The following is a 20740-nucleotide window of genomic DNA, read 5'->3' as shown; positions in this document are numbered from 1 at the left end:
GGTTCTTTAAATTGGGGTTTTTTAGATTGTCTTTTAATATTAGATTTGTTTACATTTATATTGTTGTTAGCCGCCCCGAGTCTTCGGAGAGGGGCGGCATACAAATCTAATAAATAAATAAATAAATAAATAAATAAATAAATAAATGAATGAATGAATGAATGAATGAATGAATGAATGAATGAATGAATGAATATAAATTAAAATAAATTAAAATAAATAAATTAAAATAAATAAATAAATAAATAAATAAGACCCAAGGGAATCCTGCCTGCCTCAACCAACATAGAGGCGACACATGGACATCCGTTTCAATAACCACCATGGATACACTTGGCATCCATGAATCTGTCTAATCCTGCCTTGAAGCTATCCAGGCTGACAGCTGTCACGACCTCTTCTGGAAGTAAATTCCATCAACCCTCTGGGTGAAGAAATATTTCCCTTGATTTGTAGAAATATTTCTCTTTATTTGTATGAAGTTTTATTCTTTGCTTTTCCTTTTCATTGAAAACCTTCAAAATTCAGGAAGAACCATGGTGAGGGTCAGCAGGAAGAAAACTGTAATTCCCCTCCCTCTACATCTTTCTTAAATAAAATCCCCACACCTGTTTCCATCTTCTTCTGCCTCCACCGAAAACTTCCCAAACATTTTAATGTCTGGGAAAGCCAAATCCATGAAGGACGATGCTCCACCACCCATCTTGGACAGGCAATGGCTCAGGGAAAAGGATGGGATGGACCTTCCATATTCACCTTCAGACCCTGAATTGCGTCTTCTAGAAGCTTTAGGTGATGCTTCACCCCGTCAGATTGCTGGAGGGACAGAACGATGGGGAAATGGGGACTTTCCTTATCCAGATGTTCGGAATTCCACTCTGGATCTGGAGGGCCATTCAAAGAACCTGCGGTGGAGAGAAATGCTTGCGTAGCATAATGGTCGACATTTACTTAATATCTTTTTTTTTTTAACTTCAGGTATAAATATCGCTAATGTCAAACTGTGCACACGTCCATCAATCATGTGTATCAGTCCAGGAGCAAGTACAGCCAACAGTGGTTTGTATTAAACCAGTGGTTTTTATCTACAATAGGAATATAGGAATAGTATACATACATGTGCTACAAGCAGTATCTAAACAAACAGCAATTACAGCAGGGAAGAAACTGGACAAATTAATGAACACACCAGCAGGGCCTCCTGTTATTAAAGGGATAACAGCCAAAGACCCTGCTGACCCATTCCCCTCATTGCATCAGCTGGTCAGCTCTTAAATTATCACCTTGACTACTAGTTCTCTTGTCACTTAACAACTGTGGCAAAGAAGTTAAAATGGGCCAAAACTCCCTTAACTGTCTAGATTAGCAATGGAAACATGGGGATTAATTGTGGTCGTAAGTGAAAGACAATCTGTATTCCATTAGGCTCACCTGGAAGCCTCCTGCTGTTGTCTCCTTCAATCCTGAAGGTCCCATTCCATTCTCCTTCTCCCTCCTGAGGATCTCCATTCTCTGGGGAAAGGTCTGTAGCTTCTGCAGGAAAGAGGGCCTCTCCTTCGTCTGGTATCTGAAGTAGCCTCTTCAGGGCCAAAACTGGAAGGAGACAAGATGGTCCCAGAGGTGAGTTCCAACTTAGTCTCTGCAGCTTAGCTCCTCATGGCCACATGCACATGCACAGTGCAAAAAACCCACAATTAAAAAAAAATTAAAATGCCAAAAATAAGATGGTGACCGCATGCAGTGCCAGAAACTTGGCATCCCAGCGACCAGTTAGGTCCCACAGAGTGGGCCTTCTCAGGGTCCCGTCAACTAAACAATTATAACAAGGGTTTTTAGCTGTTGTAGTATTGGATTTTTACATTCTGTTTTTTTGTCACTGTTGTTAGCCGCCCCGAGTCCATGGAGAGAGGCGGCATACAAATCCAATAGATAGATAGATAGATAGATAGATAGATAGATAGATAGATAGATAGATAGATAGATAGATAGATAGATAGATAAATAAATAAATTTGCAGGAAGGGAAAAGAAGAAAAAAAATGGCAGCCCCGGAGGATTTGCAATCAAGGAAGTGACATCATCAGTGTTCTCCTACCGCTACGGCACACATCACTGTACCAGTAGCAGGCTAGTCAATGGATTGTCCGCTTTGCCTCCTCTGTGGGCATCAGACTTGCTCAACGGAGAAGAAGGGGAAAGGGGTTTGTCAAGTACCTCGGTCCTGTGCAGCAGAGGCTAGAGAGGCCTGGCCAGGAGGTTGGGATCTGCAGAAAGTCTGTAGGTCAGCCATGAAGGTATCCACCGCCTTGTCCATCTTTGCTTCACCCACAGCGTTCTGTTCCTCAAACTCTGCGCCTTCCAGCATTCCATCTTTTTCTTGTTCTAAGTTTGGGATAGCAAAAAAAAACAAAACAAAACACAATCGGATCCCCGCTGTTGTCTCCCCCCAAAACTCGGGAATTCCAGGGCTTCCTCAAAAATACCTTTTCTGGAATTAATTCAGAAATCTAGCTCAGATCTACATGTCCAGAATTTAAATTTATTTTATTAGATTTATAAGCCGCACCAATTATTATGATTATTATTATTTATTAGATTTGTATGCCGCCCCTCTCCGCAGATTCAGGGCGGCATATTTCAGATGGACTCATGTTAAATCAGGGGTGGCCAAAATGGTTACTTTTAAGACTTGAGGACTTCAACTCCCAGAATTCCCCAGTGAGCTTGGATGGCTGAGGAATTCTGGGAGTTGGTTCACCCAGTCTTAAAAGTGGCCACAGTTAGCCATTCCTGATTTATTTTATTTATTTATTTGGATTTCTAAACTTCTCCAGCAAACTCAGGGCAGGAACAAAGTGATAGGATACAAGTTACACCTGGAAAGAACAACCTTTCTTTTTCCATGACAATCATTAAAACAAGAATTAGGTAAAACATAAGGTCAAGCTCAAAAGAAAACAACTCTGGATACTTTTTAAAACTCATAGTGCTTCACTGAGAGTGGTTCAATATTGGGGTCTGCTCTGTTTTCCAAATATACACTGCTCAAAAAAATAAATAAAGGGAACACTTAAAAAACAGAATATAACTTCAAGTAAATCAAACTGTCCACTTAGGAAGCAACGCTGATGGACAGTCAATTTCACATGCTGTTGTGCAAATGGAATAGTTGTGCAAATGAAATATGCAATGAGAATATTTCATTCATTCAGATCTAGGATGTGTTATTTGAGGGTTCCCTTTATTTTTTTTTGAGCAGTATATATCATCATAAGGAAACTGCTTTGGTCCCACAGGTTGGTATGCTGGAAATAGCCATGGCTATCATGATGTAAGTCCTACCACACTGTTTTCCCCTGAAATGACAATCCCAACAGAGTGATTTTTTTCATTTACCCTCCTCCAAATTTGCTCCTTACCCTCTGACTGCAGCGCGTCCTTAAGGGGGCCACCATTTTCTGCTCCACTCAGGAGCGAATCGGAATAGCTGCCGAGGACAAAACGGGAGATGTCAATCTTGGTCACATACCTGCCTTGCTTCCTCACCTGGTCACAAGCCTCTGTCTTCCCATCAGAATGGATTTTCTGCTCTCTTTTCTTGGCCAGTGTAGGATTTGTGGTTCCCAGCCTGCAGTTCTAAACCCATTTTGCTTATTAATCCAAAGTTTGTATATTCCATAGGTAGTTCTTGATTCACCACCACAATTGGGGGACTAAAAAATTCATTGTTAAAGTGGTGCGGTCATTAAGAGAGGCACCACACCACTACAGTGGTACCTCTACTTATGAACTTAATTTGTTCGATGACCAGGTTCTTAAGTAGAAAAGTTTGTAAGAAGAAGCCACTTTTCCTATAGGAATCAATGTAAAAGTAAATAATGCGTGCGATTGGAGAAACCACAGGGAGGGTGGAGGCTTTTATATTAATGGGTTTTTAATCGTTTTTAGTACTGTATTGGATTATTATTGTACGCTGTCTTATTATTGCTGTTAGCCGCCCCGAGTCTCCGGAGAGGGGCGGCATACAAATCCAATAAATAAAAATTAAAAAATAAATAAATTACAGTCTCCATTATCTTCCCCCGCCCTCCTTACAACATACTTACTCGCTGGGACTATGTGGTGAGTTTCGGTTTGTTACCGAAAGCCGAGGCTTGGCATTGGAAGCAGGCAGCTTCAGTGAACCAGCAGTATCGCTAATTATGTTGCACCAGCTAGGATGGAAAAAGAAGAGAATAAATCAGGGGAACCCTCTCCCACGACCTGATGTCCACCAGAGATTTGGGGATTGTGAATTCCCCCTGCCCCCCCAAAATTTCTCAACAAATACAAAAAACCGCTATTCTCTTGTGATGAAAAGCTCAGCTTCAGCACATTATTTTATCCATGAAAACAATCCTGCAAAGACTTAGGGCTGGAAAAAAACTTCTTTGGAGTAGCAATGAAAAAATCCTGCCATCCGGGAACCTCATTAGGGCTGGAAAAACCTCAGCATGGTCTTTCTGTTGCAACTTCTTATGAGCACACAACTAAGTGGTGCTTTAAATAAAGACAGAAGAAAATTTGGGTGTGTCGTATACTCTGGAGGTAGCTTTCTCCAAAGCTTTTTTTCCCAAGCCCTAATGAGGTGCTAACAATCTTCCGGGCTTGCAGGCTTGTTTTCATTGTTACTCCCCCCAAAAGAAATTTTTTTCCAGCTCTAATGAGGTGCCCGGCTTCTAGCCCAAAGTCTTTGCAGGATTGTTTTCATTGCTACTCCAAAGAACTTTTTTTCCAGCCCAAAGTCTTTGCAGGATTTTCTCATTGCTACTCCAAATAGTTTTTTTCCCAGCCCAAAGTCTTTGCGGGATTGTTTTCATTGCTACTCCAAAGAACTTTTTTTTCCAGCCCAAAGTCTTTGCAGGATTTTTTCATTGCTACTCCAAATAAATTTTTTTCTAGCCCAAAGTCTCTGAAGGATTTTTTCATTCCTACTCCAAATAATTTTTTTTCCAGCCCAAAGTCTTTGCAGGATTTTTTCATTGCTACTCCAAATAAATTTTTTTCTAGCCCAAAGTCTTTGAAGGATTTTTTCATTCCTACTCCAAATAATTTTTTTTCCAGCCCAAAGTCTTTGCAGGATTGTTTTCATTGCTACTCCAAATAAATTTTTTCCAGCCCAAAGCCTTTGCAGGATTGTTTTCATTGCTACTCCCTCTGAAGGAGGTTTCCCCCCCCCCCCCCAGCCCTAACCAGGGGATTAAATAATGTGCTGAAGCTGACCAGAATAAGGACGCTATCCAGATAGAATACCTGGCAGGTAGCTTCCCCCCCTTTTTTTCCCCTCCCCAAAAACGAAGGTCCATCTTATACTCCAGTGTATCTTATATTCTGAAAAATAACAGTAATCTCTCTCCCCAGTCAGTGCAGGTAGTCCTTCATTTACGACCAAAATTTCTGTAGCTATGCAAGACATCTGTTAAGTGAAATTTTTCCCTGCTTTACAACCTTCCTGGTCCCGGTTATTAAGTGAATCATGGCAGGGGTTAAGTTAGTAACACGGCTGCTAAGCGAATCTGGTTTCCCCCATTTGACTTTAAAGCCCATCATAAATACGAACCCGTTGCCAAGCGTCCGAGTTTTGATTAGGTGACCCCAGGGATGCTGCGATGACCGTGTGAAAAAGGGTCATAAGCCACTTCCAACAGTCACTAAATGAACAGTTGTAAGTCGAGGGCTACCTGTGATCTGGTTGCTTGATGGGCAACTTAAGTCCCTCGTCCCACCCTAATATCTTACTTCTTTCTCTCCGACACTGTCTGAGCCACCAGTTCGTAGATCTGAGCTCCGTTCTCCCAGCTGAAGATCACGTAGAAAGCTTTGATATCTACAAGAAAGGGAGGAGACAAATGGATTCCCCTTGGACTCCGCTCTCAAAGAAAACAACCTTTATTTCAAGGCTGGACCAAATCCAACCTGGAATGAGAATTTGGGCAGACCAATAGCAACAGCATTTAGACTTATATAGCGCTTCATGGTGCATTTACAGCTCTCCCTAAAGCGGTTTACAGAATCAGCCTCTTGCCTCCAACAATCTGGGTCCTCATTTGACCCACCTCAAAGGATGGAAGGCTGAGTCAAACTGGAGCCGGTGGTGAGATCTGAACTGCTGAACTACAACTAGAGGCTAGCTGAATTAGCCTGCAGCGTTGCACTCTAACCACTGCGCCCCCCGGTTCGTAGGGGTCCAGATCAACAAACAAGATTCTCCGCATCTGCTTCCAGTTAATAATAATAATAATAATAATAATAATAATAATAATAATAATAATAATAATAATTTATTTATTTTTATTTATTTATTACTTAGATTTGTATGCCGCCCCTCTCCGAAGACTCGGGGCGGCTCACAACACGTGGAAACAAATCATAAATAATCTGACAATTTAAAATATTAAAGATTTAAAAAAGACCCCATATACTAACAGACATACACACAACCATATCATACATAAATTAGACATGCCCAGGGGAAGATGTTTCAGTTCCCCCATGCCTGACGGCAAAGGTGGGTTTTAAGGAGTTTACGGAAGGCAGGAAGAGTAGGGGCAGTCCTAATCTCCGGGGGGAGTTGGTTCCAGAGGGCCGGTGCCGCCACAGAGAAGGCTCTTCCCCTGGGGCCCGCCAACCGACATTGTTTAGTTGACGGGACCCGGAGAAGGCCCACTCTGTGGGACCTAATCGGTCGCTGGGATTCGTGCGGCAGGAGGCGGTCTCGGAGATAATAATAATAATAATAATAATAATTATTATTATTATTATTATTATTATTATTATTATTTATTAGATTTGTATGTCACCCCTCTCCGAGGACTCAGAGCAGCTCACAACAAGCAATACATCTACAAATCCAATTTTAAAAAACAATTTTAAAAACCTCTTATAAAACAACCATACAATCCAGACAAACCATACATAAATCATAACGGGGTATGTCAATTTCCCCATGCCTGGCGACATAGATGTGTTTTCAGGAGTTTGCAAAAGGCAAGGAGATTGGGGTCAGTCCTAATCAAAGGGGGGAGTTAATTACAGATGGCCGGGGCCACCACAGAGAAGGCTCTTCCCCTGGATCCCACCAGACGGCATTGTTTTGTCGCCGGGACTCGGAGAAAGCCAACTCTGTGGGACCTAATCGGTCACTGGGATTCGTGCGGCAGAATCCCGTGACCATCTCCTTCGTGCGCCAGTTCCCACGACCATCTCCTTGCACCCACCTGTAGCCACTTCACGGGTCATGGCAGAATTGAGCTTGATGATGGGGGACAACATTTGTTTCCCGTCGGGGGTTGGGGTGATTGTGCGGCTGTGACATTTGAGCACCAGGCGTTCTTCTTGCTTCTGGAGAAGGACCAAGATATCGTCCAGCAAGAGGACGTGAACATCTGGAAGGGATCAAGGAGAACATGAAACAAAAGCTTCCGGGGAGGGGCAATACCAATAGCACCTAGACTTATATACCCCTTCTTAGTGCTTTTACAGCCCTCTCTAAGCGCTTTACAGAGTCTTGCCCCCAAAAATCTGGGTCCTCATTTGACCCACCTCGGAAGGATGGAAGGCTGAGTCAACCTTGAGATAGTCAGGATTGAACTCCTGGCAGTGGGCAGAGTTTTAGCCTGCAATGCTGCATTCTAACCACTGCATAGATTAACAGCCAGATTAACCACTGCGTTACTCACTTAACAAGTACAGCCATTCATTTAACAACTGTGGCAATAAATGTTGTAAAATAGAGCTTCACAGCTATCTCACCTAGCAATGGAAATTTGGGGGTCAATTTTGGGTCGTAAGTCAAGGAGTGACTATACTCTAGAAGCCCCCACTTAATAATATCAAGATACAAAATTAAGGCTCACTGGAATCAGGGTGAACCCCTCCTTACTACTTTTCTGCTGTTAATAAGGAGAAGCTCCTGAGAATGTGAGGATTAGGCGATACACCTCAAGATAACAGATTCAAGCTCAATATTAACCACTCCAAACTTGACTGTAAAAAATACGACTTTAGTAATAGAGTTGTCGAAGCGTGGAACTCATTACCGGACTCCGTAGTATCATCCTCTAACCCCCAACATTTTACCCTTAGACTGTCCACGGTTGACCTCTCCAGATTCCTAAGAGGTCAGTAAGGGGCGTGCATAAGTGCACTAGAGTGCCTTCCGTCCCCTGTCCTATTGCTCTCCTATATCCCATATATCTTCTCTTCTATCCCTATAACTTTCTTCTGTTCTCTCATTGATTATTTTATCCTATACTCTCTCTTCTATTCTTTCTCTAATTCTATTTCCTCGAAGGTGTCCTCTATTACCTTCATTGTGTATTATTGTGTATTGGACAAAATAAAGAGAATTGCAACTATTTACTTTATTGTTTCCTGCCTATAGTACAGGAATCTCTCCAGCCCGGCAGCTTTTGTGTGGGAGACAATATAAGGCTCAGAGGGATTCAGGAAGGGTTAGGGTGGTACTAGCCCTAACCCTAACGCTAGCCTTCTTGTGTTTAAGTAGCAAGTCCAGGCTAATTCCCTTCTTGGGGCCTCCTTCCAAATAGGATGTCGCTCTCCAGCATCAGACACCCCAGACCCAGTACCCAAACCACTAAATCAGGAGTCAGCAACCCACAGCTCTGGAGCCGCATGTGGCTCTTTCATCCCTCTCCTGCGGTTCCGTTGCTCAAAATATGTGTCATAACTGCCAATGTGTAACACCCACCGATGTGCAATTTATTAAGCTTTTCAACTCCTGGTAGGCCAACCAGGGATAAATCCAAGAAAAGAAAAGTTTGAGAACAAAACAGAATCTTTAATTCAACTATATAGTGGTACCTCTACTTAAGAACTTAATTCGTTCCATGACCAGGTTCTTAAGTAGAAAAGTTTGTAAGCAGAAGCAATTTTTCCCATAGGAATCAATGTAAAAGCAAATAATGCGTGCAAGCCCACTAGGAAAGAAATAAAAGCTCAGAATTTGGATGGGAGGAGACGGAGGAAGACGAGGAGGAGGACAGTCACTGCCGAAGGAAGAAGGTGAGGGGAGGGGAATCAAAAAAATCCAAAACTTTAAGGCTTAAAAAAAAAAGGGGGACTCTCAGGGGGCGAGGAGCATGCACCTCCCATACACCCGGCGTGAGGCTGCCTCCCATACACTGCGCCAGAGAGAGAAACCCAGGGAGAATGGCAGGAAACTGGCCGGGCCTTTGTGCCATGCTCAAATTTCCTGGGAAATTTTTCCGGGCTCGGATTCTTAAGTAGAAAATGGTTCTTAAGAAGAGGCAAAAAAATCTTGAACACAAGGTTCTTATTTAGAAAAGTTCTTAAGGCGTTCTTAGATAGAGGTACCAATGTATATGCTAATTTTGTGACCGCTCAGGAAACACTCAGGGACGAGCTTTGTGACTCCCGGTGTTTTCTTTTCTGTGGGTCCAAACGGCTCCCTGAGTGTTTTAAGATTGCCAACCCCTGCCCTAAATCCTAGTTGGATAGTTACTTCCTACCTCTCCCCATGCTCTTATTCTGGGAGCTCCAGATGGTCCCACTCACCTACTGATTTGTCCTTGGTAATCCGCCACGTCAGGGGCCCCTCGTACACAAGGTTTCGCTTTGAGATATCAGTGTTCTGTGGAAAAGAGCTGATTACATCCTGAGCTTTAGCCTTGACCTCTGACAAATGCCTCCGCCAAGGAGTCATGTGATGTTCACATTTTGAAAAACAACGTCTCTTTTCTCCGGAGGAGTCTTTGTTTATTCATTTATTATTTGGCTTTTTAGACCGCCCTTCTCCATAGACTTACAAATAGGAATAAAATACTAATAACGTAAGAAATCCAAACTTAAAATCTAATCTGAAACCCCAATTATAATCTTACACCTCCAATTACAGCATGGCAGGCCAAAGTTCAACAGGAACAGACCAAAAATAGCTACAGTCAAAATATAAGACACACCCAAATTGTTTGCCTCTTTTAGGTAGGAAAAAGGTGCATCTTATACACTGGAAAATATGGTATTTCTGGTTTTCCAGAAAAGAAAAATTACCAAAGCAAACAATGTGTTCTCTTAATTCCCCCTCCATAAAAACCCGGTCATCTCATGATGAAACTTGTTTAATGACTGTAATCACTAGGCTCAATTAGGGTCGTAAGTCGAGGGCTTCCTGCATAGAGATTGAAGGACGATTCATTTACTGTCACGGCTTCCTCTGTCCTCATTGCCCGACGGATTGAATGTTCTCTTGGGACTCACCCGAAATTCGCTCAGCAGAGGATCTGTGCTTTGTTTAAGATTGGAGAGATCCAAACGCCGCTGATAATCTTTGAGTTTCTGAAAAACATTACGAGGTCCAGGTTTTTTTTAAACCAACACTGAAGTTGTGAAGAAAAAAAAGGAAGGACTTTTTCCCAAGGAAAAACGATCGCCCGAGGAAGAATCCTTACCAGTAAATTCTCCATAACCCGCACTTCTTGGTTGACATGGTTGAGGATCTGCCGACAACATTCGGCTGCCTTCTCCACCTTCTGGCGTTCCTCAGCTTCCTCTGTTTTAGGGACAAGAAAAAAAGTGTGGTGGTCATGTCCCAAAATACAAAAAATTTGGAAAATAATTCATAACTGGCTCACTGAGATAATCAAAGAAGAAATAGAATACTGTATACCCCAGAAGGTATGTTGTTAGGAATCTGGAGGAGACATTACTCCAAACAAACCTTACTTCTTATAACCCATATAAACACAGCAACAAGATTAGCAATAGCACAATTGTGGAAGAACGAACAGACCCCAACGGAAAATTTAATAATAGATAAAATATATAATTGTGTGGAAATGGACGAAATTACTAATTCAATTAAGGGAAATAAAATCAACAAACCAAAAAGAACATGGCAAAAATGGCATGAATGGATTCAAAAGAGAATATAGAAATAATATAACAGGCAACAGTACAATTGAAATGAACGACAGATACCTGGTAAATATTTTTATTTATCATTCAGGAATTGTAATAAATATTAGACAATAAATGCATAAGAAGTGATGCACACTAATGAATGTAGTAGGTTAAAAAATAATGTAATTCATTAACAAAGAAGGTTTGTGATCTGTAAAAACGGAACAAAATGTGATCTGAATTTTCTTCAATGTGAAAATATAATAAAGAAACTTAAAAAAAAGAAAAGAAATGCCATATAGAAACGGAAGGGGCGTGGAGGAGAGAGCGGCCGCCGCCGATGAATTGAACGAGACACTGGGGGGGTGGGATGGCAGCGGAGGGTAGCTTATTATTATTATTTATTATTATTTGTTCTTATTATTATTATTATCATTATTATTGTGTTATTATTTAATTATAATTAAATTTAAAATAATAATAGTTGTAATTGCATTATTATTAATAAATGTAATAAACAAAAATAAATAAATAAATAAAAGTTTTATAGAAGATGTGTTCCTTAACACGGACCTTTCCGCTTGAAATTTAGATAGCTCTTATTTTCCATGAAATTGGAAATGAGGTCGAGAAAGGTAGAAGGAGACGGCAGGGATGAGATGGTTAAGATAATGTTATTGACACAATAAAATATGAGCTTGGACAAACTGTGGGAGACAAGGAGTGTGGGGGGGTTGCTGGTGTGCTATGGTCCTCTCTCTGCTCACCAGTGTATTTGGCAATAGAGTGGAGCAACAGTGGATACTTGGTTAGCCTCTGCATCTCAGTAGGGATAATGTCCTTCAGTTGTAATCGCCGACATCGAGGTTTGCTTTCTGCTTCCTATGGGGAAAAAAAGAAGGGAAACCATTCACCAACCCGTGAAAAGATACCTGGGAAAGGTATGATGGATGGAAAGGTCCTGTCTGGGGTTGCCTTTCAGATCTGGGTAGCTGGTCTCTCCCGTGAAGAAGAAGATCTCAAAACCATCCATCCAACCTGTCTATCCAACCTGCCCTCCTCTCTCCATCAATCCATCCTCCATTCACTCATCATCCATCTTTCTTTCTTTCTTTCTTCCTTCCTTTTCCTTCCTTTCTTTCTTTCTTTTTCTTTCTTTCTCTCTTTCTTTCTTTTCTTTTTTCTTTCTTTCTCTTTCTTTCTTTCTCTTTCTTTCTTTCCCTCTTTCTTTCTCTCTTTCTTTCATCCATCTTTTCTTTCTCTTTCTTTCTTTCTTTCTCTCTTTCTTTCATCCATCCATCCATTATCTATATATCTATTATCTATTTATCTATGTGTTTAATTATGTATCTATGTATCTATTATCTATGTATCTATGTGTTTAATTAATCATCTATCACCTATCTATTATCTAAACTATATCTATTATCTATGTATATATGAGTGTCCAATCACACTTGGCCAATAAAGAATTCTATTCTACTATCTATCTATCTATCTATCTATCTATCTATCTATCTATCTATCTATCTATCTATCTACCTACCTACCTACCTACCTACCTAATCTACTCACCTACCTATCTAATCTATCTATCTACCTACCTACCTAATCTACTTACCTACCTACCTATCTAATCTATCTATCTACCTACCTACCTACCTACCTACCTATTTAATCTATCTATTTATCTATCTATCATCTACTTGCCCAACACACCCATCCATCCATCTATCCATCCATCATCTACGCTACCTATTTATCACAACCATCCGTCCATCCCTCCACCCACCCTAGTCCTGTCCCAGGAGTGGCAGATTCCTCCCGCCTCCCAGCACTTACCTGGATGAACTGGTTGAAACGAGCTTCTTTCTTCTGCTTCAGCTTCAGCTGTTCTAACGCAAAAGATTGGCGGCTACAGAACCGGGAGGAGATCTTCTGAAACCAGTTCCCTTCAGACCCATCGAACTAGGGGAAAGACAGCCAGAAGGTCACCTATGGAAATACCATCCTTGCTCCTATCGTTCCCACCCCCGGAAAAAGTAATAATTAATAAAATCTACGACTGTTCCAAAATGGATAAACTTACATTGGGATTAAGGGGCCAAAAAGAATCAGAATATTATGAGACGTGGGAACAGTGGCACAAATGGGTTGAATTAAGGAAAAGAAACGTAAATATGTATATGTAAAAAGAAATATATAGTTATATTAAATATAGTGAGCTGCCCTGAGTCTTCAGAGAAGGGTGGAATACAAGTCTAATAAATAACATTATTGTTATTATTATTATTATTATTATTATTATTATTATTATTATTATTATTATTATATTTGTATGCCGCCCCTCTCCGTAGACTCAACAACAATATAATAATAATAATAATAATAATAATAATAATAATAATAATAATAATGGAATAAGGTTTACTAAAGAGTGCCGTGATGATAAATAAATATGAAACTTTTTTATGTAACAAAGCAGAAGTACTAAAAGTACGATTGTAATTTTGTTTTTAAAGAAATTGTTTATAAAGTTTTCCAAAAATAAAAATAAAAAAACCCTCGCTCTTACTCTAGCCAGCAGGGTGTTTCCGATTTGAGAGACAATCAAATTATTCTCCTCCCTCAGCCTCTTCATGTTATCCAGAAACACTTCTGAGAAAAGATGAGACAAGAGACAAAACATGACTCGAGGGAATCAAAAAGGCCACGACAGTGACCCAACCCAAAACAGCAATTCCCATTATTCCTGTGAAATAAAATCCTAGCGTGGAAGTTGCTCTCTGCTTTCACACAAATAAAAAACACCACCCCATTTGCCCTCCGTGGGCTCACTGTGCTCGTCGATCAAGTCCTCCAGGCTGGGGAAAATGTTGACCAGTTCGCTCTCGGTGAAGAATCCTTCGGTCAATAAAGGTTGGTAGAAAACCTCGAGCAACACGCGGAGCATCCGCAGATGGGCGTGTTCTGTGATAAACAGCTCTGGAGGAGGAAGGAAAGAATCAACAAAGAAACATAGAAGATTGACGGCAGAAAAAGACCTCCTGGTCCATCTAGTCTGCCCTTATACTACTTCCTGTATTTTATCTTAGGATGGGTATATGTTTTACTCCAGGCATGTTTAAATTCAGTGACTGTGGATTTACCAACCACGTCTGCTGGACGTTGGTTCCAAGCATCTACTACTCTTTCAGTCAAATAATATTTTCTCACGTTGCTTCTGATCTTTCCCCCAACTAACCTCCGACAAATGGTACCCAAGGAAATCATAGAAATATAGATGACTGACGGCAGAAAAAGACCCCATGGTCCATCTAGTCTGCCCTTATACTATTTCCTGTATTTTATCTTAGGATGGATATATGTTTATCCCAGGCATGTTTCAATTCAGTTCCTGTGGATTTGCCAACCACATCTGCTGGAAGTTTGTTCCAAGGATCTATTACTCTTTCAGTGAAATAATATTTCCTCACGTTGCTTTTGATCTTTCCCCCAACTAACTTCAGATTGTGTCCCCTTGTTCTTGTGTTCACTTTCCTATTAAAAACACTTCCCTCCTGAACCTTATTTAACCCTTTAACATATTTAAATGTTTCGATCATGTTCCCCCTTTTCCTTCTGTCCTCCAGACTATACGGATTGAGTTCATTAAGTTTTTAAATCCTGCCTGTCTCAACCAACATAGAGGCGGCACATGGACATCCGTTTCAATAACCACCGATACACTTGGCATCTATGAATCTGTCTAATCCTGCCTTGAAGCTATCAAGGCTGACAGCTGTCATGACCTCTTATGGAAGTGAATTCCATAAACCAAGGACCCTCTGGGTGAAGAAATATTTCCCTTTATTTGACCTCACTTTCTCACCTAGGAGCTTTAGGGAGGGCCCCCTCATCCTAGTATGGTGTGATAGAGAAAATATTTTTTTCTCTATCCGCCTTTTCTATCCTGTGCATGATTTTATACACTTCGATCAAGTCACCCCTTAAATGCCGTCTTTCAAGGCTGAAGAGACCAAGGCGTTGCAACCTGCTTTTATAAGGGAGATGCTCCATTGCCTTGATCATTCTTATTACCTTTTTTTGCACCTTTTCTTTTTTTATTATTAATTTTTAACATGTTTAATATACACACAACATAAAACAGTGCATAGTGAAATGTGCCCACCACCCAGACACACACACATACCCCACCACCAAATCGGGGGTGTTTCTTATATAATCCACTTGACCCAAGAGCAATATATCTATTTACATATTATAGAGTGATTCCAATTTATATCTGGTAGCTTGGTCTCGGATTCTGCTCATCATATATCGTCTTACCTTGTCCCACCGTCCCATCAGTTGTCCCAATTCAGTTTCATTATCCGAATTTATCCTTTTATCCATAATTTCCAATTGAATATGGTCCACCATGTACCTATACCAATTTTGCATTGTCCATTTTGTCGCATCCTTCCAACCCAAAACTATTACTGCCTGAGCGCTTTCTATTGCTGCTTTTTTTATTTCTCTAAATTCTCCCATCGCATTGCTTTTAACTAGTACTGCCATTTCCTTAGTGATTGTCCATTGTATAGTTAGCATTCTATTGAAATCCTCTTTCACTTTTTGCCAAAATTCCTGCACTATCGGGCATTCCCAAAACATATGCATAAACACTCCTTTATCTTGACACCCATAGAAACATAGATGTCTGACGGCAGAAAAAGACCTCATGGTCCATCTAGTCTGCCCTTATACTATTTTCTGTATTTTATCTTAGGATGGATATATGTTTATCCCAGGCATGTTTAAATTCAGTTACTGTGGATTTATCTACCACGTCTGCTGGAAGTTTGTTCCAAGGATCTACTACTCTTTCAGTAAAATAATATTTTCTCATGTTGCTTTTGATCTTTCCCCCAACTAACTTCAGATTGTGTCCCCTTGTTCTTGTGTTCACTTTCCTATTAAAAACACTTCCCTCCTGGACCTTATTTAACCCTTTAATGTATTTAAATGTTTCGATCATGTCCCCCCTTTTCCTTCTGTCCTCCAGACTATACAGATTGAGTTCATGAAGTCTTTCCTGATACGTTTTATGCTTGAGACCTTCCACCATTCTTGTAGCCCGTCTTTGGACCCGTTCAATTTTGTCAATATCTTTTTGTAGGTGAGGTCTCCAGAACTGAACACAGTATTCCAAATGTGGTCTCACCAGCATTCTATATAGCGGGATCATAATCTCCCTCTTCCTGCTTGTTATACCTCTAGCTATGCAGCCAAGCATTCTACTTGCTTTCCCTACCGCCTGACTGCACTGTTCACCCATTTTGAGACTGTCAGAAATCACTACCCCTCAATCCTTCTCTTCTGAAGTTTTTGCTAACACAGAACTGCCAATGCAATACTCAGATTGAGGATTCCTTTTCCCCAAGTGCATTATTTTACATTTGGAAACATTAAACACCCATGCCAACAATTACCCCTGACATTCTGCTGAAAGTGTGCGAGTTGAACGGGAGTAAAATGCCACTTATGTAATATTTTCCTTCTCATTTCCCTCATTTTTGCACCTTTTCCAGTTCTATCAGCACCCGAGCAAAAAAAATTTTCACCATCGTTGTTCTAAATGCTACAATAAATCTCATCCTGACTTCCATTCATTTCTGAGTCTGATCTACTGGTAGGGCTGGCAGGGAAACCCCTTCACCTACCGTTGATCACTTCTTGCCGCTTCACTTCACTTTTCTTCAGCCTGAGGAGGGTGTCGGGGGGGACAAGCTCCCGCCAGTTCGGCGGGTCCTGGTCCAGTTCCGAAACACGCGGCTCAAACTCCTCAGACTGGGGAAGCAGAAAGGACGGCGGGGGCTCCCCTCCCCCGGCCCCTCCGGGCTCCAAACTGTAAGAGTCAAAGTGAGAAATAAAAGAAACACAGTGAGGAGGGTCCTGTGTTTACTTATGTACCTGTCCATCCATCCTTCATCCTTTATGGACCACCCCAAGCTGACTGATTCTGGTGTTCCCGATTGCTCTGCAGTAGCGACATCTAGTCAACTATGGTTGATCTAGAACAGTGGTTCTCAACCTTTCTAATGCCGCGACCCCTTAATATAGTACCTCATGTTGTGGTGGCCCTCAACCATAAGTCTAGTGCCAATTCTCTCCACAGAGCTTTAAGCTGATTGGCAGGAAGATCAGAGGGACGCCCCCACTTGTAAACGCTTGATTGGTCAGATTGTAAAAAAATGTTCCAAGGGGCCAGAATGGAAGCTTTAGTTCCTAACATCAGGGGAAATTTGTCTTTTCCTGTGGTCTTAGGCAACCCCTGTGAAATGGTCGTCCAATCCCCCCAAAGGGGTCCTGACCCCCAGGTTGAGAACAACTAATCTAGAAAAAGGGGGGCAGAGTTGTAACTGGATAGGAGACCACTAGGAAACCCCACGATTGAACAAGCTAGACTGGGATAAAAGGAATTCCTGGCCAAGAAAAACAATATAGGTAAGGATCCACCTGTGTCCATTGTTTAATGATGGTTCAGAATTTCAGCAGACTCAGAAAAAGTGACTTACAGCTGTACTCAAAACTTACAACTGTTGTATCTCCACGGAAATTGTGTGATTGTAACTTGAGTGCTTGGCTCACACTTTTGACCAGTTGTGACATCCTATGATGAGCTGTGGTTGCGCAGTGGTTAGAATGCAATACTGCCGGCTACTTCTGACGATTGCCGAAAGACTGTAATTTGGCAGTTCAAATCTCATCGGGCTCAAGGTTGATTCAGCCTCCCATCTTTCCGAAGTGGGCAAAAGGTGGACCCAGATTGTTGGGGGCAAGATAGGGCTGTAAAGCGGTATATAGGTCTAAGTGCTATTGCCATTGCTAACTACCATGTGATTTGGCTAATGACTGCCATAAAAAGTATGGTAAAGTCGGACTTATTCAACCAGCTTGACTTACAACCACAATGACTTATGTTGGAAATTCAGGTCCCAATTGTGGCCATAAGCTGAGGACTATATAGAAGTGTTCATTAAGTTGTCAGGAGACTGGTCTCAATGCAAAGGATCATGGCCCTCTGTAGTTGCTCCAACAGTTCTCAGACACTCACAAAATAGACATTTTCCTGGTTTCCAGACCAATGCATCCCATTAAACTAGTGTAATCCAACTCCAGTTTTGCAATATAGGTCAGTTCCACATGCTGTCGGCAGATAATCTTAAGAAAATGTTATTAATATCAACCATAATTATCTTCAACTCGTCACAGGAGTATTTTCTCACTAGGATTTTATAATGGGCCAAATTCAAGATAATTTGTGAGATGCTGCTTTTTTTTTAAGCGTATAGGTCAGAATTCCACCAATTTGTCAATGAGCAGCTCCCAATTCAACAGAAGCCTTTCTCCCAGTTCGTGGCTGCCAGAAGGAAAAAAATAGTAGCCGAAGTGTATTTAAATCTCAGAGGCTACACTTTTAACATCTACCCAAAATTATATTTACACACAAAGTAGCGTGATTGGTTCAGGAGCCATGCTGGACTATTTTATTCCTCCTGGGCAGAAAGAAATTGATGCCCAGAGTGGTTCTTTTAAAGGCTGCCTCTTTCCTAGTCACATTTATTTGGAGCAAGGCAATCCAATCTTGGCAACTTTCTGGACTTCAACTCCCAGAATTCCCTAGCCAATATGGCTGACTGGGGGAATTCTGGGAGCTGAAGTCCACAGGTCTTAAAGTTGCCAAAACTGGACGGCCATTTTTTCGAGGAAGAAATTTGAGAGAAGGAAGCATCTTCTCTTTTATTTATTTATTAGATTTGTTTTGTCATCCATCTCTCTGCCAATTCTTTTAGCAACAAGGATAATGGAACACTTGTTTGATTTCTTTTTGCAGACAAAGATGCTCTTTGGAGATGATGCCTGGGAAAGCATCCATTGATTATGCTACTCAAGATCTCCAGGGGGATCTGCCAAGATTGATGACACTTTGTGGTGTAGGCCAGTGATGGCGAACCTATGGCACGGGTGCCACAGGTGGCATGCAGAGCCATATCTGCTGGCACGCGGAGCCGTTGCCCTAGCTCAGCTCCAACGTGCAGTTTGTGCCAGCCAGCTGATTTTCCGTTTCCACGGAGGCTCTGGGAGGGCGTTTTTGGCTTCGGGGGGGGGGGGGGGGGGCATTTTTACCTGGCTCACCAGAAGTTGGAAAACAGGCCGTTTCCAGCTTCCAGGGGGCCTCAAAAAGGCCTCCAGGTGGCGGTGGAAGCTGTTTTCGCTTTCCCCAGGCATTGAATTACAGTGGTACCTCGATATACGAGTTTAATTCGTTCCAGACCCGAGCTCGTAAGTCGATCAACTCGCATCTTGAACGAATGCCTTTAGACTTTGTTTTTCGCGCCTAAGGAGATTCTTGCGCCACCTAGTGGAAGCTCGGCTCGTATCCCGAATTTGAGCTCGGGTGTCGAACAGAAATTTTGCTCGCGTCTCCGCTCGTAACTTGGAATACTCGCGTGTGGAGCAGCTCGTATCTAGAGGTACTACTGTATAAGTGTGGACACTCACGTATAAGTGTGGACACTCACGCATGTGTGATAATACACGCGCACGCTCTTTCGGCACCCAAGGAAAAAAAAGGTTCGCCATCCCTGGTGTAGGGTCTCCTGTTTGAGCAAGGGGCTGGACCGAACTATCTCAAAGGTCCCCTTCCATCTCTGCCATTCTTGGACAACGTTCCTGTCTCTGCCCTTGTCGGGGCAGCTGAGGTGGCGGCCTCTTCACCTACTTGCGACTCCCCTGCTTCTGCCGAGCCTGTTCTAGAGTTGGTTTCTCTTCCAGCTCGTTGGCCCGGGCCGCGGCTTCGATGTCCACATCGCTCCGCGAACGCGGCTGTTTGCCTTTGGCTGAGCCTCGCTGAGACCGCTTCCGCTCATAAACCCGCAGGCTCTCCGAGCGGCCCAACTTCCCTGTCAGCCTGGCGAGGGTGGGGGGGATAGGCACAGCCGGGCCACAGACAAAAAACACCACAATGCGAAAGACCAAGGGATGTAGGGTTTGACACGGCGATAGGGGACGGGACACGAGGGGAGATGAAATGAATCACAAGAGGGGTGGAAGAGACGAATCATGACATTTGGCACCACGAAGGGGACAGGGGATTACAACCGGAGAAGACGCAGTATACGGGAAGGGAAGACAAATTTGGCACATGCAGCGGTGGAAAGAAGAAAGGGAGAGAGAGAAATGTGAGACCCCCCTCAAGAACAAACCGAGATACCCATGCACCAGAAGAAGTGAGGGGCGGCACCGTGAGGCAGACACACTCCTGGCAAAGATGAACCCAACACGCAGGGCTACAACCCCTCCTCCCAAAATGTTTTGTTTCTTAAGGGGGCGGAAGTGGAATGACAACACCCCCCTGAGCCATCTCCTGCCCCCTGCCAAGAAGGTTCTGCAGATGAAGAAGAGGAACGCCCAGCCACATGGGACCTGGAGTTTTAAGGGCGCCTTTTCTCCAGCCACCGATTTTGGGAAGGCAGGGATGGCTTTAGGGAACCAAGAGGTCATACTTAACTCAGCTTGTGTGTCTTCCCTGAGGAAGTGAATTCATGCAAAGGGTGAGTGGGGAGGGTGAGGAAGCCACCAACCTTTTTCGCCTTCTAGAAGGGAAGAACAGAATATAGAAGGGTGGTTTGTGTTAATTACCGGAGTGAGAGAAAGGAGGAAAAGGAGGAGTGGGCAAAGGGAGAAGGGGGGTGGTGGTGCAAACCTCATATTAAAACTCTCAGGAAAGGGATTGAATGATGTTTCAATGAGAGTTGAACACCAAAGAACCAGGA

At 42.3% G+C, this 20740-nt stretch overlaps 1 protein-coding gene across 1 annotated transcript in view; it reads right to left on the bottom strand.

Moving 5' to 3' along the window:
- ARHGEF1 (Rho guanine nucleotide exchange factor 1) overlaps positions 1–20740 on the bottom strand; it is a 29719-nt gene that overhangs the window by 7268 nt on the left and 1711 nt on the right. The window contains exons 3-18 of the mRNA XM_070764618.1: positions 19687–19875; positions 16625–16809; positions 13758–13904; positions 13495–13577; positions 12762–12887; positions 11687–11801; positions 10469–10569; positions 10278–10355; positions 9576–9651; positions 7256–7423; positions 5778–5865; positions 4106–4213; positions 3419–3486; positions 2214–2381; positions 1432–1593; positions 757–905 (exon numbers count right to left, since the gene is read on the bottom strand). Of these exons, the coding sequence (XP_070620719.1) occupies positions 757–905; positions 1432–1593; positions 2214–2381; positions 3419–3486; positions 4106–4213; positions 5778–5865; positions 7256–7423; positions 9576–9651; positions 10278–10355; positions 10469–10569; positions 11687–11801; positions 12762–12887; positions 13495–13577; positions 13758–13904; positions 16625–16809; positions 19687–19875 (2011 nt within the window). The remainder of the gene's footprint in view (positions 1–756; positions 906–1431; positions 1594–2213; positions 2382–3418; positions 3487–4105; positions 4214–5777; positions 5866–7255; positions 7424–9575; positions 9652–10277; positions 10356–10468; positions 10570–11686; positions 11802–12761; positions 12888–13494; positions 13578–13757; positions 13905–16624; positions 16810–19686; positions 19876–20740) is intronic.

The sequence above is a fragment of the Erythrolamprus reginae genome, chromosome 11 (assembly GCF_031021105.1).
Source record: "Erythrolamprus reginae isolate rEryReg1 chromosome 11, rEryReg1.hap1, whole genome shotgun sequence".
Lineage (NCBI taxonomy): Eukaryota > Metazoa > Chordata > Lepidosauria > Squamata > Dipsadidae > Erythrolamprus > Erythrolamprus reginae.
This window is presented reverse-complemented; position numbering and strand designations above follow the sequence as displayed.